The 18,092-nt window shown below is 37.4% G+C and overlaps 1 protein-coding gene across 2 annotated transcripts in view; it reads left to right on the top strand.

The window, feature by feature from the left end:
- scarf2 (scavenger receptor class F member 2) overlaps nucleotides 1-18,092 on the top strand; it is a 97,870-nt gene that overhangs the window by 37,634 nt on the left and 42,144 nt on the right. For both annotated transcript variants that reach the window (XM_031892065.1, XM_031892061.1), the window contains exons 2-6: nucleotides 3,698-3,756; nucleotides 9,576-9,677; nucleotides 13,770-14,289; nucleotides 14,819-15,037; nucleotides 15,946-16,074. In XM_031892065.1, coding sequence (XP_031747925.1) covers nucleotides 3,698-3,756; nucleotides 9,576-9,677; nucleotides 13,770-14,289; nucleotides 14,819-15,037; nucleotides 15,946-16,074 — 1,029 coding nt within the window. The remainder of the gene's footprint in view (nucleotides 1-3,697; nucleotides 3,757-9,575; nucleotides 9,678-13,769; nucleotides 14,290-14,818; nucleotides 15,038-15,945; nucleotides 16,075-18,092) is intronic.

Below are 18,092 nucleotides of genomic sequence, written 5' to 3'. Positions count from 1 at the left end.
TCTATGAATGCTGGGCTCTGATTGGCTACAGTATTTCCCTCCTACAATGCTTTAGGCAAGGAGCTTTAGAACATGCCCACACGTACAGGGACCATAACAGATCTATAGACAGCTCCAATAAAGGGGCCATTTTTAAGGCTAATGATCATTTATAGCCCAGAGTATAACCAACACTGGGGGGGGGGGGGGGCATTGGATTTTTTTTTTCACGATTCAGACTTTAAAAATTTGCGACTTTCCTGAGATTTATTATGCAGCAAACTGTGACAATTCTGAATCTAAAGAAATACTCCATCTAAAACTTGTCGAGATCTAGTCAATGGCAGATGCCCCTTCCCTTCCCTGGAAGAACTTTCTGTGCTTTTTCAGTTCATATTTTTTTTTATAAATGTCTGACATTCGTGGAAATTAGTTTATTCGAAGTTTTAAAAAGCTAAAACTGGGAAAAATTCAAGTTTTAGTAAACCTGCCTCCACATATATGTTATTATTGCCAAAATGATTTCACTTGTGCTGTATGTCTCTTTAGCATATATAGTTTAATTCTGTCTTCTCCTAGTGTAGTTCTGTCTTTTGCTAGTGTTTTTCAATGTAATTCCTGATATATAAATATATATATGTGTGTGTGTTGCAGCCCTGTGGAGTATTGTTAAATGAAAAGAAAAACTGGTACTGCACCTAATAAATCTGGTGGCAGTCAATTGCCAGAAATGACAGACCCCTCTTTTAATCAATTGAAGCCAAAGATCAATATTAGTACCGTGCAGGGTTGCTGACCCAGTTGTTTTTTTCTTAACATAACAGCTCATTAGCCCATTGACTTACAATTTTCTATTGGCAAATGTATATCTTGTGAATCAATAACTCAGCAAATCAGGACTGTATAGGAACTGTGCCTTTATGTGTGTGAGTATATATACACACAAACACATATGTTGCAGTTTTAATGCTTAATATAGTAAATGGGTTCATTAAAAAGATTGAACTCATGCCAATTTGAAGACATCTATATAACCAGTACAATTGATTGTGAAAAATTGACATTCTTCTGGGCAGAGCCCAAGGCTGTGTAAAAAAATAAATCCCTAGTTTAAGTTAAAGGGCCAGCAATTAAGGTAGGGGTTCAGGTGCTGGATGTGTTTTATCTAATTCTCCACTAAACTATGGGAATTCAGGGCTTTGTTAAGGCAGCAGATAAAAAATGGCTAAACATGGCAGAGCTCATTTTGGTGTTTCTGGCCTTCAGACTGGTCTAATTAGGTTTTGGGTACTTGTTTCATATGCAGAATCTTTTGCCTTTGTTTAAAAGTAACTGTGTTTTATTTTTTATTATTTAAGGTGGCGTGTTGCACAAATACATATTTTTAAAGAGCAGTATAAATACGGCTAAAACCTATCATCGTGGTTACCTAGAACTACTACATTCTCTCTTTCAGCCTTATGCCATGACATAAAAAGCAGCGAAGCAACAGAGAAAGAAGGAGCTCATTTCAAGGACTGCTAGACATTATCTTTTATTGTGTGTTTGCTTTTTCTTTTTATAGCACACACCTACTGGGGATTTTAATTAACTTGAATATTTTTAAATATCATCTTGGGGTCTGGTTCAGGCTTTCGGCAATTGGCAGCGTGTTTTTTCTGTGATGATTATATGGCATTTTCTATTAGAGCGGCGCAAAATTCCATTAGACTGTGGCAAGTTGGCCAATAAACCATTCCTGAATGTTATTACTGTAGCCCCTAAACGTTTGGCGAGTCTAAATGAAAATCATATGTCAATTTAAATACTCCAGTTATACCATATCCTACAATATCCTATGGCTCAGTAAATTTGGGTAATTAATCTACAATGTATGTTTCAAAGGGGATTTTGAACCTTTTACCTGCTTGTGCATTTTGCGCATCTCTTTTGATCCTTTTAAGCAAAATGATGCAGAAAATGTTGTATATCTTGTTGGAACTCATCACTTTACAATGCAGTTGTCTTACACAACAAATGAATAATATTCCCTTCTTAATATTATTGCAATTGTCACATTTTTAACATTACAGATAAGCATTTTATTAATTATGAAAGTACCAATAAACTTGTAATGTGTCAATATACAATGTTTTGTTTTAAGGAAAAGCTTCCAACAATGTTGAATACTTTTTACTATGCTCCCTATTTTTACTGACCATACTTCATTATGCTCCCTTACACCACCATTTTGCACCACCCCCTTTTTATTTCTGGTTAGCCTTGCCCTTAGGTGCAAGGAAGGTTTTATTTACTAAAGGTGCATAAAGAGGCCTTTAGGGCAATTCTGCCCCAATCTTTTAGCACCTAGACCTAGTATTTGCAAAGTTCTTTCTGTTCAGTTGCTGTTACTTAAGTCATCCTTTACTTTTAAAATCATCTTTTGAATTCCTACATTTCATATCCAGTGGTGTTCAAAATAAATATTTTGAGATTAACTGTCTAGCAAGGAAATAAGTATTTATCACTTAAGTAACTAATTAGCATTGCTGAAACTGCCATTTTGCTTAAGTGTGTGTTAAATTGAAAACCTGGCCTGCTGTTAGATCCTGCCATCAAATGTTGAGCATCAGTGATCCAAGACATTTTGTCAGTATTAGTGTACTATAACTACAATTCTCAAGATAGTATTTTTTAGGTTTCTAGAACTCAAAATTCTAGCCTTGTTAAGGCTTAATCGGAAATACATAGTTCACAAGTAGAACTGTTTTAAGATGGAAGAGTTGTCAATTCATTAATAACCTTGATTTCTAACCATAAATGATGGGTGGGATCTTGGACTTAAGGCCCTCTAGACCTGAGAGTAGAATATAGCTGGACGTACACATGTTGTTAACTCTTAAACTTATGCTTATTGTATATGGGCCACCAATGTCTACTGGGCAAGTTAAAAAAATGCCTCTGGTTGAGTACCCCACTTAGCTTTTGATGCAGATCTCTTGTTACCAGCCTGTATAGGTGATATTTTGATCCGATTGTTGACCCTCCTGATTGACCAAATTTGGTTGACCTTCCCCGTTGACAATTTTGGTAGAGCTCTTTTGGTCACCTTGCTAAGCAAGCAGACCTTTGTGTATGACCAGTTATTTTTAATTCCCCTCAGTCAGTTCATTTTTTTATTTTTGGTATATTTGTGCTCATCCCAACCAATATGTACGTAGAATGGAGTCACAGCTTCTCTTAAGTTCCTGCTATTCCAGTTCAAGGTGTCTGCCTAAACAAACCGAACAATACAAAGGTGGCCATAACATTTATGGTCCTTCATACTATAACAGCTAAACAGTGGGATACTGTACATCATGTATGGCCACCATAAAACTAAAGGCTTTTTTACCGGTTCCCAGCTAACCTTTGTGTCCACTTAGGGAAAAAAGAGGTTGTCAGAGTCTGTTAAAGCCAATTATATACTGTAACTTTGATTTTGCTTTTAAGCCTTAAGATTGAATGTATTTTTAATGGAGTTGTCAGACTACAGTTACTTTGCATTCCAGCTTCTCCTATGTTAATGATTGTTGCGTGTAACACTATATAGATGTGTTTTTGTTACATTTTGCCAAGTATATATTCCAGCCCATGTCAGAGTGGAGAATAATGTAAACCGTCTTGAAAGTTTAAACTGAATGTCAGTAATCGATTGTAACAGCCGTTGTTTCTCTGGTTTTTGTCTTCTCTCTAACAGCTCAACGGGGTTTGTGTGCTGCCAAGGATGGAAACAACAAGGTGAAGAATGTTTAATAGGTATGTGGTGAAAAAAATATTATGTTACATCGTTTTGAGCCCTAGGATTTGCATCCTAGGATTCACACATGTACCTGACATATTTGTGTTTTGGATAATGGCCTATTTAGTAATATTTTGGAAAATGTGAGAAAGACTGTGTTATACATTGTATTTTAATCATTAAAGATCATAATCAGCTTTTCATGCATACACTAAGGTGCCTCTGATATGTTACCAATAGGCAAATATTTGCCTTAGGCTGTATGTATACATGTTCACATAGATATGTTAAGCCTTTAATCCACTGTAGGAGTCTTGCTTTTGGCCTAGAGTTCTGAGCTGGTGAGGGCAGAAATCATCAGAATCGTGCCATGTAGGCCAGCCTTAAACTGGCAGAAAGATGTACTTTAGTAATAAATAAGGTCAAGTGTGAAGGTTATTGTATATACAAGCAAAGTACAGGACTCTTGATATAATCATTAGGAAATTCCAAAGAGAAAATGAATTACATTATGGGAATTGTATATTTTAGTAGCATGTTATCTGAGGTATTAAAATGACCATTGTGTCTCGTCAATAAATAAACCTTCATTTGGCTGGAATGCTGAAGTATGCAGGGCACATGTACGCAGATCCTGGCCCCTATTCAGAGAATATTATGCCACACTGTTCCTTTGATGCAGTTCTTAATTAATGTCATTTTAGCTTTTGCTTATTTTGGTTATACCTTAAAAAGAGGCACTTAAAATATCAGAGATGTCCAAAATTCCAAAGGCAAATTACTAGAAAATCATCAAGGTTTTACATTTAAACAGGGTCAGTCTTGGGCTGACTGGACCCAATCAGTCCCCGTGCCCATGGGGCCCCAGCACAAGCACAACATTATATATCTAGGGAAAGGGCTTCTATAATTGCATTGCTCAGCCAACCCTAATGTATGATGCAGCTCCAATGAATTCCACACACTGAGAGCTGCATGGCAAGGAGCCTCTTGGGACCCAGCAAAGAATACTTTTTCCATCATTCCATAGTTTTAGACATTGGTGACTAGAGAGACACCAATGCCATGCATTGAGAAGACTTGTGTATAGGGTTGCCCGGGGGAGGATAGGGTTTCACAGGGTATTACATAATTACTGGCAAATACATTGGCAGTAAATTTGTATGTAAAACAACTTAACTAGCGATTTACTGTCTCGGTGGCAACCCTACTTGTATATAGACAGATTTTCACTTAAAACATGCACAGCTCAGCAAGAACCCTCTATTTGGCCTCTGAGAGAGAGAACTTCCATTGAGTAAAGAAGATCATGGGGAGAATCAGTTCAGTCAGGAAGCCAGAGCTGTTGCTGCAGGCAGTTATAGAGTAATTCTGAGCACAAAAAAATGATTGCATGAAAACAAGAAAACTCCTAACAGGAACCTAGGGGATGGAAAGTATCTAAAGGAGAAATGTCCTTAGTAATTACTGCCATGGGTTATGGCAAATTTTCTTTATTAATAATTTCAGCATGCTTCTGAAATAGAAGGATCTTTTTTACATAATTGCTAGTATGGTCGTCTTGTACAGATGATATTACACATAATTATGCTAACTGAATCCCATGTGCTATACTAAAAAGTGTGCTAAGGCCCATGTTGACTGCTAACTTACTCCTATGAGTTACTAAACCAGGATAAATACAAAGTCAGGGTCAGAATGGCCCACTGACATACTGGGGAAGGTCTTCATTGGCTCCAGTCCCAGTGGGCACATGGGCTCCAGTCCTACTGCTGGCTGCTACCTTCTGCATTGTATAATCCACATTTTGCTTTAGTCTCTTTTCAGTGCCTCTTTTCCACTTTCCTTGTTACAGGCAGTGCAGCATCACACAGCAGCTAAGTGGGCCCGGTCCAACATTGTACAAGATTAACCTAATAATGAGAGAATGTAATACCATTTTTTGTTGCACAAATTGCTTTGTAAGGCTTGAAGGTTTGTTTTTTTGTTGAAAAAATAACATCTTTTCCAGTTAGACATTTCAACTAAGCAGTAGCGCAAATAAAGCCTGTATAATCAGTTTTCTGCTGATGGGTGTGTAGTTCAGTTCTCTTTTGGGTTTGCAACATTGAAATTAATTACCTGCAAGAAAAAATTGTTCACTTTGTACTTTTCCCCTTAAATCTTAATGTCTCTTTCTATAGTTGGTGCTGACTTGTAAAAATGTTACACTATATTCAAAAATATTATGTATAATAAAGGAGTGGCTGTACCAAATGCAACTACGGATATATAAGAACTGATATTTAATTATCACACGTGTGATATCTGTATGCTAGGATGACTGTTAATGACCACTAGTGATATATTTGCTTTGGAGGACAGAAAAGGAGGTTTTATGACTATGCATGCATAGAGAAGGCTCTGTTCTTCCCTGGCAGGCATTCACAATGCAAATCCTATAGCATTACACACAGCTTAAACATTCACAGAACAGGAAGAAAATTGCTTGAGAAGCACACCATATATAAGTTAATGGCCTCCTGGCTGAATATCTAATGAACTCTGCACTGAGAAAGCAGTTGTATAAATTCATACTGGAAGCCAGCTGTATACACACACTACTGATTTTTAATGCAAAAATAAATAGCTGAAACTGGGAAAGTTTGTAGAGAGCATAAGGAAGACACTGTGTGTGAATGTGGGATGCTAAACAGGGCACAGAACAGAAATATGCACTGTATACATAGTTAGTATTAGCATTCTAAATATATATATATATATATATACATAATCTACCAGCAGAATCCTGGTGCATACGGCACCCTACTGTAGACATTTCTAATAAACGAATGGCTGTGTTTGCAAGCACCATGAAACTTGGAAGCAATGCTTAGCAATTCTAAAATGCTTTGCAACTATAACCATAATAATACAACAGAAGCTAAAGGTAAAAAAAATAGCCAATCTTTCAAGTCCAGGCCCAGATGGCTCACCTTGCACAACCTTGTTATCCTGGTAAAATACAGTAGGTTATAATTGTGCATCATATTATGTCAGAACAAAGTTATTGTCCTCTTTAGTTCTGACTGTGCAATATTATTAAAGGAAAATACTGTATATTCTAGGTTCAATGTAAGTAGAATTCATTTCCCACATATTTTCTCTTACAGCAATAATATGACAGGGCTAATTCCAGTTTATACGTGTGGGAAAGGAAAGTTAGATGCCTTTAATAGGCTATTCTTGTAAAGACTTTACTTTCCACTTAAGGAAAACACATTTTGGATATAATGTACAGATGGGGTTTACTTTAAACATATGGAACATTCCAGTTCCTAAATGCTGCCTTTATTGTAGATTTTGGCATCACAGGGGACAATGAATGGGCTCAGGCCAGAAAGGCATTCGGGCAACAATTTTGTCAATTCAATTAATTATAATTATAGGTTATGAGCACAAAGGGGCACGGACAGATTTCCTCACATACAGAGGCAATGTTGAAGCAGTGGTGATCAAATAACTATAAATGACTCGCTGGCCAAACAAACATACAAGTGCACCAGAGAGAGCACCACTAGTTCAATAAGTATATGGCCTACAAGTCCCATAGTGCATTACTTCCTTCAGGTACAGGCTCTCAAAACTACATAGTTGTTAGCAGGCCCAGACTGGTAGTCAGTGGATTTTGGCAAATGTCAGAGGGGCTACAGTAAGGTGCCATAGACTGTCACTATTTAGTGGGCCTATGGGGAACCATTTGGGCCTCTGTGAAATGACTCTGTTGAAATTCCAGGGCCTATTTTGAATCCCAGTGCAGACCTGCATGTTAGTGGGGAGCATAACCTTTTACTACAGGCTACTGCTCATTTGCCCTTCCTGCAGGCAGGCAATGCAGAAATATATTAGGGGCCATTTAGTCGCTGCAAGCATACTGTGTAAAGTGCACTTCCAAAAGCAACCACCATATTTACACATAATGCAGCATTCCCCCCCAGAATTTCAGCATAATTGTGGTCATCAGGGGGAGAAGTGCCTGATGCAGTTGCAGCCCATGTGTCATGATTTGCTCAATTGTGCTTCTGTTCCAATTGATGTCTGCCCAGTGTAAGAGTAATGTGTGAGCCCCATTTTTCAGGAGTAAGTGTGCTGTGGCAAATGACGAAGACAATGGGAACCCTGCAACTATAGCCACATTCTGAGAAGGCGGTAGCTCCTGGGTTTCCATGAGTATACTAGGTTCCTTCAGGAAAGAAGGAAAGCAGTGGTACTAAGTAAAGTATATGAAAGTGCAGGTAGTGCATTTTAATGTAAATACCTATAATGAATGGGATTCCTTGGGCAACTGACTGTGGCCTGAACTAGGGCTGGGCAGAGTAGGCAGTTAACTAGGGCACAGTGGCATGGATGGAGGTCAGTATATTAATTATTGGTACAGAGGACATGTGCGAGGTGGGGGATAGATTAGTGGCACAGGGTGGGGGGGCTTTAAAGTAACCTGTGCCATGGGATTGAGGGGGTGCTTGCGATCAAGCAAGGAGGTAATGTTTGCACATCAGGCCTTGGGCACCAGTAGACATTGGCCTGGCATTGCCTATTGTCTTTTGTATTTCCAGGGATTTTTGTGATTTTTATGGCCCAGGGAAAATGTATTTTTTTTGTCACCACTTAAAACCAGCATTGCTGCTTAATGTGAGGTCTCAGTGTGAGGTGTCCAATCAGCTGATGAGTGAACCTTCGGTAGGGCATGCTTCCATTAGCTTCATCAATCTTTAATCACATCCTTCTCCAGCTCTGCCATTTCATGCTGCTCCATGCACATGTGTCCTAAATGAAAGGCAGGAACGTTGCCACTGAAAAGTCTAAGCCAATATCTTGCTATGAACACTGGTTCTTCCATCATATGACTTTTTATAGGCCCCCCTATTGACTGTACAACAAGGAACTTTGTTCTTTTTTAAGTGAGAATTCTATTTAAGTTTTCCTCTTTAGCAAAGTGTTTGAAGGGAGGTCATTTTATGGCATAACAAAAGAATTGAAAAAAAAAAAACAATAACATTTTGTCACTTTCCATATTGAACAGGTTGTGCCCAGCTATATGCTTGTTTCCCAAGACACTGTGGGCTAAATGTGTAAATGGGAATGTGCACGGAATTTGTTTTACTTCCTACATAAAATAATTTATGTTACTACTAGACAAATTGCATTTCTGGCAGATAACTGTTATCCGGATGCTCTGTAAGCAGATTTAAGCCAATCAGTCAGGCAATTTCCTTTCTGAACCACCCATGTTAGGCTGCCAGATCTAAAGCTGATGATATCTGTATGTACAGAGTCCAAGTTACTTGCAATCGCTGCTGTGATTTGCAGAGCTTTTTATAACATTCCTTTTGACGTGTTAAAATTCCTGCCAAATGTACTGCGCCTCTACTTGCTTTTGCCAATGTGCTGGACAATCTCTATTGCTATCTCCAGTTTTTATTTATAGAACAGGACCGTCCCCCGACATTCAATTAATTCTTTCCAAACAAGAGACCAAACTATCCAGACTTTGTAATTAAAAAAACAAGCAACATTTAAAAGAAAAAAAAATAAGAGAAGGGAGAAAGAGAAAAGGATATAGGCATTTTAACATTGTGATATGGTTGGCAATACATGTGCTAGTCAATGGCCAATCTTTCCCTTATTTGGCACCTCCATTTACTTTTATGATACTTATGTTGCTCTTTTTACATTTGACTGTGGCTCACGAGTAAGACATGTTGGGGACCCGTGCTATAGTCCTTTCCATTGTATCACTTTGAGACTTATAGATAGCACTGTGTAATTCAGCTATCCTTTCCATGTTCTTCTTTAGCAATATGTGAGGGCAACTTTACATGTAAGGAGAATGAAGTCTGCGTAAGGCCCAATGAATGCCGTTGCCGCCATGGATATTTTGGTGCAAACTGCGAAACAAGTAAGTCCTAGCTTCCTTTTGCTTTTTAAACTGTTTTATTATGAACATAAGCAAGGATGATACTGATATATATTTCAGTGATACCCACCAACATTTAATTTTTAAATAGTGATACAATTGGCCACTGTGTGCTGCACACCAACCACATCCTGTTGGGGCCGGACCAGCATGGAACCCTGATCTAGTAAGCCCTGCTCATTTTAGATGCTAAATCTGGATTAGAGGCAATAGTTGACCAAGCAGTTAATTTTACTTTACTGACACCAAACAAAGAAAGGCTTCACATATGTATGATATAAACTAGTGTTGCTGCTCTTTCTAATGAAAATACATCTGCTCCCATGTCTTGACATTTGACACTTTCATTTAGTCTAAAGGTAGTCCCAAGGGTTCTTAATTTCTGTGTTATGTGAGCGTTCAGTCTTTTTAGAGAGCATTTATTAAGAGTCTGGTGTGAGCACATGCACTGATTCCAGTCTTTCTCTAACAACGAAATTAGCCTGGATGTAGGTTGATCAGAATGCTTCTAGTCCCCACCTTTCAGCCATGTGGCCATGTAGTCACAAAAGTCAGAAATGACCAGAATTCCCAACAATCTTATTTGAGCTTAGCCAGCTTCTGGGAAAGAGTGATCAACAACTTATACTGTATGTGTGGAAGAGGATGATGGAAAACTGTAGCTCAACTTTATTCCCTGTGGAAATCATTGCCAATACCTAATCTCTTCTAGTCTTTTCATCAACGTCTTCCAAAACTGTAAAATTGTTTCAAATGTTGTGTTTCTTTGGATGTTAGGGTTTGTAGTTCAGTAGCTTAGCAACAGATGAAGAGAGGCAACCTGTAACTCTAAAAGGATTCCCCAATATAGCCATACCTGATGCAATATTAAAACTTTTGTTTACTCAAATGTTTTATCATACCTTTCTTTACCATTGTTTTTTTTATATAGCCCAAGAATGTTACTCAGCACTTTGCATTAATATCAAACATCTATATTTTCCAAGAAACATGAGGGGCATGCTTTTGAGATTGGCATTATTAAACTCATATATCCAAATCTCCCCATAGAGAATAAACTTCTCCACATGCCTGTGTACTTCACTAAGACCTGTCTAGCACCTGCCAAGTACATGGAAGTGAAATTGGACAAACTATTCTTACACAATTTAGATGAAGGACAAAGGATTGCAGTGTGCATGTTGGACACTCATGTGACCATCACAAAGAGGGTGATTTTGCAAGGCTATTGTATACAGTGTTTACTAGAAAATATTGTGAAAGAATGTTTGGCAAGGTTTAAAAAGGAATCCTCCAGAATGCTTGGGGCCTGGGGTTGTCTCAGATAAGGGATCGTTTCATAATTTAATCACAAATTCAAATTAGGGTTTCCAAAACTTGAAGGTTTTCAGTGCAAAAAAACTTGAATGTAAAACATCTTAAAGCTTGCAAGTTTATATTCATATAGTAGTCAATGGGAGTTGTCCTGGCAAAATTAAAAGAATTTTTTTTTTTTAATTCTAGTTTTCAAATCTAAAATTATAAATGAATGAACATACAGAAAGGTCAACTCGCTTGTAATAGAACTGACCGTAGTATATAATAGAGTCCTTAGAATGCAAGCTCTAGTGGGGCAGGGAGTGATGTGAATTATTTTGTCAGGGCTTTGTAAATAAAATATAATAACTTGAGCTATATGGATTAAACCAAACGTCAGTATTTCTGGTTTGAATCCATGGACATTTTTGGCGATGTCTCATGTCTGCCCAAACTTGCCCCACTATGTTTCTAAGCTTCTCAGTTATACCCCATTCTACCCCACTCCTTTCTCCATTCTCAGACAGCTTCACAGGAAGCTCCACTTAATTAGTGGCTGTTGGAATGTCTACATAACTGATATATATCTTAACACATTTATCTATCACATGTCTAGTGGGAATCTGTTGTTCTGTAATATAGAAGTCAGAGATATAGGCGAATTCTCTTGTTTTTCACTTTGTACCATGTTGAGGAGAGTTTCTTACTGGAAATGCATTGACAGTGCTTTGACTTTTTTTTTCCTGTGTTGTTGTTAAATGCAATGACACATGGGTGGATTCCTGAGTAAGGTAACTACATGGTTCAAATGGTTACATGATACAAGAAAAAACCTTATGTGGCTAGTTACAGTATGTAAAGAAGCATATTCACCAATATGTGCTGATCTGGTAAAAGTGCCTAGATGTGTGCTTTTAATTAGTTTTATTAGGGAATCAGTTTTATAGCAAATTACAGCCATAACTGTAAATGGTGTTCACTAACCCATATAGCTGGAGATATGTAGGAAGGACCCAAGGAAGAATAGCATTCCTTACATTCCTTGCCTTGGTTTGTTTATGTCTATATGGTCTAAAATATAAATAATAAACCAAGGTTCAGAGACAATGGTTCATGTTATGGTTACTCAGGATCTGTTTTTTTAAAGATTATTGTTGGTGAAGTCATTGTATTGCTGTTGACAACACATCAGGATATATCTGTGTAGTTTATAAGGTATGTTATGTTTTCCATGGGAATATGAATGGGCAAGAAAGGTCTATTACCAATATAAAGCACATTAAAATCATGAAAAGGAATATTCCTAAACACAAGCTTAGAAAATAAGTGTTAACAATAAGTCATAATATAGTAACTAGGACTAGAAACTGAGCACCCACATACACTCACTAGGAAACCGATGGTAAAAGTGAGTTGAGCAGATGTAAAACTTTTAATATTGAAGCCTAAAGTAAAATTCATAAGCTACTTTCCACAAAGCTAACAACAACCTTTCTAATTCTGCTGTAACCCTCTGCTGTAACAGTGGGCTTCTATTAATATTTATTCATGGACAAGGTGGACCTTGAAAAAAACAAGGTCTTAATGTTTTTTTCAGGTGTAATGCTCATAAAGTTTCATTTATCTGAATTTACAGTAAATACAAGTAGGTTGAGTAAGCTCTGTTTGTGAAACGCAGCACAGTTACAACACAGTACAACCTTATCTTGTAATACTTCATGTCCCCTTTCACTTCTGTCAATCACTTTGCTGTTTCTGTCTCAAAGATCTGATCTGGTAATGGAGTTTTGTTCAATGATTGGATTATCCATTGACTCTGAGCTACAACAGTATCTTAATCCATGCTTCCAGCTCTCTGCTCATAAACAAACCATAAGAGGCCTGCAGAGTATCACCAGGACATTTGGCCACACAAAAAAAACAAACCTTTGATTTTATATACATATTCCTTATGTTTGAAAAATTGCAATGGGGATTGATGGGAATGTAGCCCTTATGTGCATGCTTATTCAGTGTCCTGTTGTAGTAGACTCTTTATTCATTGCCCTGCATGTTCAATTTCAGTAGAATTAGCGAGTGCCAGATTTCCTATTCAGTAATGCTTTTTTTTATACACAGAAGGGCACCGCAGCTTGTTTAAACCAGCATTAGTTAAACATTGCATAGCAGTAGAACAGGTAGGTCACTTGAAAGGCACAAATTCAGTTTACTTTCCTTTTACAGTTTTAATTAGTATTTTCTCTATAGTTTTAAGAAGATGTGAAAATTAGTATAGGATTTTTTGGACCTTAGGTTTTGTAGAAAAAAAAGGAACCCAAACACAGATGGAGAATTTTGAAGTCATTTTTGATGTCAGATTTTGAAAGCCTCTGTAGAGCATGGGAGCTGCAAGCAATCTGATTTTCTTACTGAAATTTACATAAATAGATATAACAATCACTCATCTTCTTATAAGATTATCTTATTTTTTTGTGTGTGTTTGTTTGTTTATTCAACGTTTATTAAGGAATATCAAGAGTTATACATATTCCGATATATCAATTGCAGTAACATGATAAGCATTTATCTCTCTGAGCATTTTTAGAACTGCACTTGGAAAAATGGATTTCTTGCCTTAATATATATATCCTAAGCATATATCCTACTAGCAACTGTACCGCCACTGTAGATAACTTTCTTTATAAGCCAAAGGCAAGTCATGCGTTTCCCTCATGACACACATTGAAAAACTTTGTGACAAATAACATGTTGTTTTGTGTATATTTTCTTTTATTCTAGAATGTCCTAGGCAGTTTTGGGGTCCAGACTGTAAAGAAAAATGTTCCTGTTATCCCAATGGCCATTGTGATGATGTTGTTGGGCAATGTACATGCAATTTAAATCGCTGGGGGCCCAACTGTGAGACCCCCTGTCTGTGCAAACATGGAAGATGTGACCAAGAGACCGGGAAGTGCACCTGTGAGCCCAGTTGGTGGGGTCCTCAGTGTTCAAGTGCTTGCTACTGCAGTACCAACTCACAGTGTGACCAGGCAACTGGAAGGTGTATCTGCCAACCTGGATGGTGGGCCCGCAGCTGTAATAACCAGTGTTCTTGTAACAATTCTCCATGTGAACAACTAACTGGGCGTTGCCAATGCCGGGAGCGATTGTGGGGCCCACGTTGTGAAAGAGTTTGCCAGTGTGCCAAAGGCAAATGCAACCAAGCTGATGGAACTTGCACATGTGACCCAGGTTATAGGGGGAAATTTTGTCGTGAGCCTTGCCCTGCAGGACTTTATGGACAAGGCTGCAGGAAAAGGTAAGAATTCTTAAAACACATTAGACTTTGAAAATCTCCCCCCATGAACTCAGTGTTGCCCAACACAGGCTTACTTACTGGAAGATAGTGGGAGAGCTTTTTTTTGCTTAAATGGGAAAGTCCACAAACATGACTGGCACATAGCTAACAACTTTTTCTCTTCCTACCATGCCTCTTTCTAGCCTTCAAAATGTTCTTTGGTTGCTGGAGACACTAACCCAAGCTACATGATTCAGTGTTATAGGTACTTTGCATTGAGTACCTTTTCAGTCATTTTTCATTATGACTTCTAATTTTCTGCCTGTTTGCTTTCACACTAGCAACCAGAATGTAGTTGAAAAAAATGTAAGCTTGACAGTTGCACAACAAAAAAAATGTTAACAGTTCCAAAGGAATAAAAAATGTACACTGATCACAGATTATTTTAGAATGTTATATCATACTTATTGTTTTTTTTGGGGGGGGGGAAACCCCTTTTGCAAAATGATCATCAGGGACTCAGTAACACTTTTGTTTCAACCATTTTTAGATGTGGTCAATGCAAAGGACAGCAGCCTTGTACTATTGCTGACGGAAGATGCATTGCATGTGAAGCTGGCTGGAATGGAACTAAATGTGACCAAGTCTGCTCCGAAGGCTTCTATGGCGAGGCTTGTGAGAAAGTGTGCCCACCGTGCAAAGATGGGCACACTTGCAACCACATTAATGGAAAATGTTCCCACTGCAATCCTGGCTGGATCGGTGATCGGTAAGAAGTGTTCCTAAAGACTCTTTCTTGACATAGAGTACATTTAAGACATGCTAGGACTTATTCATCTAAGAAGCACTCTATTCACAGTGTAAAATGTTGGTGCAAACTGCTACTTGTTTAGTATGCCATCTACCTCTAAAAACAAAAATCTCATTGGCTGCTATGGGTTTCCAAACATGGTCAAGATGTCTTCATTCCATGGACGGCCATTTACTTACAATTGCAGTTGGAAAATTAGCTGCAAAATGCATTTTGTCTTATAAATATCTGTGCTCTTTAATCCATTCCATCACATTGAGCATGGCCATGTTGTCACACACTTTTTTTAGAGTTGTGGTGAACCTATACACAATAGTAAATGTTTTGTTTTAATCACAAGGTTGTTCCACAAATCAGACTAAAGGCACATGAAAGGCAAGATTGTATTGACACAAAAAGGTACACCTTTATGCCCAGTGTTTCTTTTTTATTGTTTTATTTCCACAGTACCTAAAATGGCTAAATAGGAATTAAACATTTCTCCTTTCCCACTACTATGGTATTTAATATAGTCCCCATTCAGAAATCTAGGTATGTACAACTCAAATTTTTTTCTCTTCAGAAGTGTCAGAACCTTGTAACATAGGGGTGGTATTATCCCTTAGAAGAACAATCTGGAGAAGTGCTAAATCTATCTTGTCAGCTTGCTGTCTTGGTTACATAGTTACATAGGGTTGAAAAAAACAACAGAGTCCATCAAGTTCAACCCTTGGTTGCTTTATGGAACGTGGTTCAGCTTATTTATATTGTTTTCATACTGTGTGGCTTTTTTTTTTTATTTCTTGCTTTTTTGTTATGTTGATGCCCTTTACAGGCAGAAACGATGCTAAACAATGAAAACTCTTTACTTTTTTTTTTCAAATTAGATGTGAAACAAAATGCCGCAATGGAACGTATGGAGAGGAGTGTGCCTTTGTCTGTAGTGACTGCTTCAATGGGGAGTGTCATTTTGAGACTGGGAAATGTCTCTGCAGTGCAGGCTCTTATGGGCCATAGTAAGTCTTGTATTTCTCAAAATGACTTTCTCAAAATGTGGCCCTTAATATACCCCAGGTTTGTGAACCACTGCAAAGAAGTTATTCATGATCATAATGCAATTCTTTTCTCATTATAATATATAATAAGGGGACGTGGTAAATGAAGATCTCTCAGTGCTTATGAAAGTAAGAGCCAGTGGGTCAGTGGCAACCAGCTAATAGTTAGAGATGCAGAATAAAGCAATTAAATAATACACCCTCTTCTAAACTGTAAAAGAAAAGCAAATTGCCTTTTGTAAACATATTACCACTTCCTGTACACTAACTGGACCCTTCCCTTAAAGATTAAAGTGCTTAAAGATCATAAATAGACTTGGAATACTAAGGTTCACTATGCACCCTTTTCCATCAGTTCTTATTGGACTTATCAGCTTGGCAATTTAATGTTATTGCATGATGCTTGCAACTGTTGGCCACCAATGCACAGGGGGTAATTTCATATACAAATGACTGGTACCCAAATAATAGCTCTGTGTCTGCCTACACCAAAATGGTCCTTATTTAAAAAGTGGTAATACATGATAGTGTCCTTACTGACATATTTTATTGTTCAGTATGGAAACAATAACAATTAGGGCAAAGGTTAGGTATCTCACTAACCAGAAAGGCCTTTGAAGTGCTTTTATGCACACTTAAATTCATTTCTATGCTCATAAAATATGATGAAAGTAAAACACAAAAGTGTGTAATAAATGGAAGATGGAATTTGTGCCTTCTCGTTGTTATTAAATTTGAATCCAATCTCGAGGAATTCTTTTGCCCCTCTAGGATGTTATAACGTTCTAACATCATGTAAAGCTCACAGTAAATGAAAGCATATTTGTAGTCATATTGGATCCAGAAAATCATATGATGAACATATCTTTGAAGTTGCAGGCTTTAATTACTTTGGCATTTGATGACCCCTATTATACGCTGCCTTATAGTATCACATGTATTGTATCACTGATTTGCCTTGTGTTTCCTGTTGCCTCTAGTTCCTTTGATATAATTTGTAAAGGCTCATAAGCATAGCAAGTGAACTTCTCATACACAAAACCATTCTGTAGGATATGCAATCATGTTTGCCACTATTACATCTCTGAAAAGCAAAAATGAGGACAGATTTACGAACATAGGTGCTAAGTTGCACATGTACAGTTGTTAATATCAATCAATGTACTGCTGAAACGGTTCCTAGCAGAAACAGTCCTACAGTTAAACACCTGTGTTCATAAATTATCTTCATATATTCAGTTTTGAATTGTATTTGAATATGTCAATGTTTTGTAAAAGTGTATGATAACTTTACATAGGTTTTATTGTATTACCCAAAACAAGTAGATATAAATATTCTGTAGAAATATAGTAGAACCCCCATTTTATGCTTTACAGGGGACATGAAAAAAATGGTAAAACATGTAAAAAACAGGAAAATGCATTATATATTGGTGGGACCACAAAAAATGGTGTAAAATAAGGAAAAACAAAAGTGTATGTAAAAATGAGCTTTCATTGTATCTGGCTTCAGTTTTGGTTTTGTGGCTTAGCTGAATGCCTAGTAGTACTCCTTTTCTAACTGCTGTTGGTAGCTTTATGCAGTTTATTTTTGTAACGTATTCTTTATACAGCGAAAGTCCAAGTTTAACTTGTAAGGGGAAGTGGGAATTGTGTGCAGCCATGTAAGCTGGTAAACGAAGATTACTGATGTACTGATGTAATGTTGCCTGTCACCTAAAGATAAAAAGATGTATGTATAACTTTATTTATAAAGCGCCACAAGGGTACGCAGCGCTGTACAGTCTTACAGAATACAAAATTACACACAGGGAGGACAAGTGATATAATAAATAAATACAATAAATACATATATGTGTATATATATATATATATATATATACACATAAGTGCCACGTGGTATGAGACACAGTAGGAAGGAGGTCCCTGCCCCGTAGAGCTTACAATCTGAGTGGTTGGGTAACATACAGGCACAAACT

Source organism: Xenopus tropicalis, chromosome 1, assembly GCF_000004195.4.
Source record: "Xenopus tropicalis strain Nigerian chromosome 1, UCB_Xtro_10.0, whole genome shotgun sequence".
Classification (NCBI taxonomy): Eukaryota; Metazoa; Chordata; class Amphibia; order Anura; family Pipidae; genus Xenopus; species Xenopus tropicalis.
This window is presented reverse-complemented; position numbering and strand designations above follow the sequence as displayed.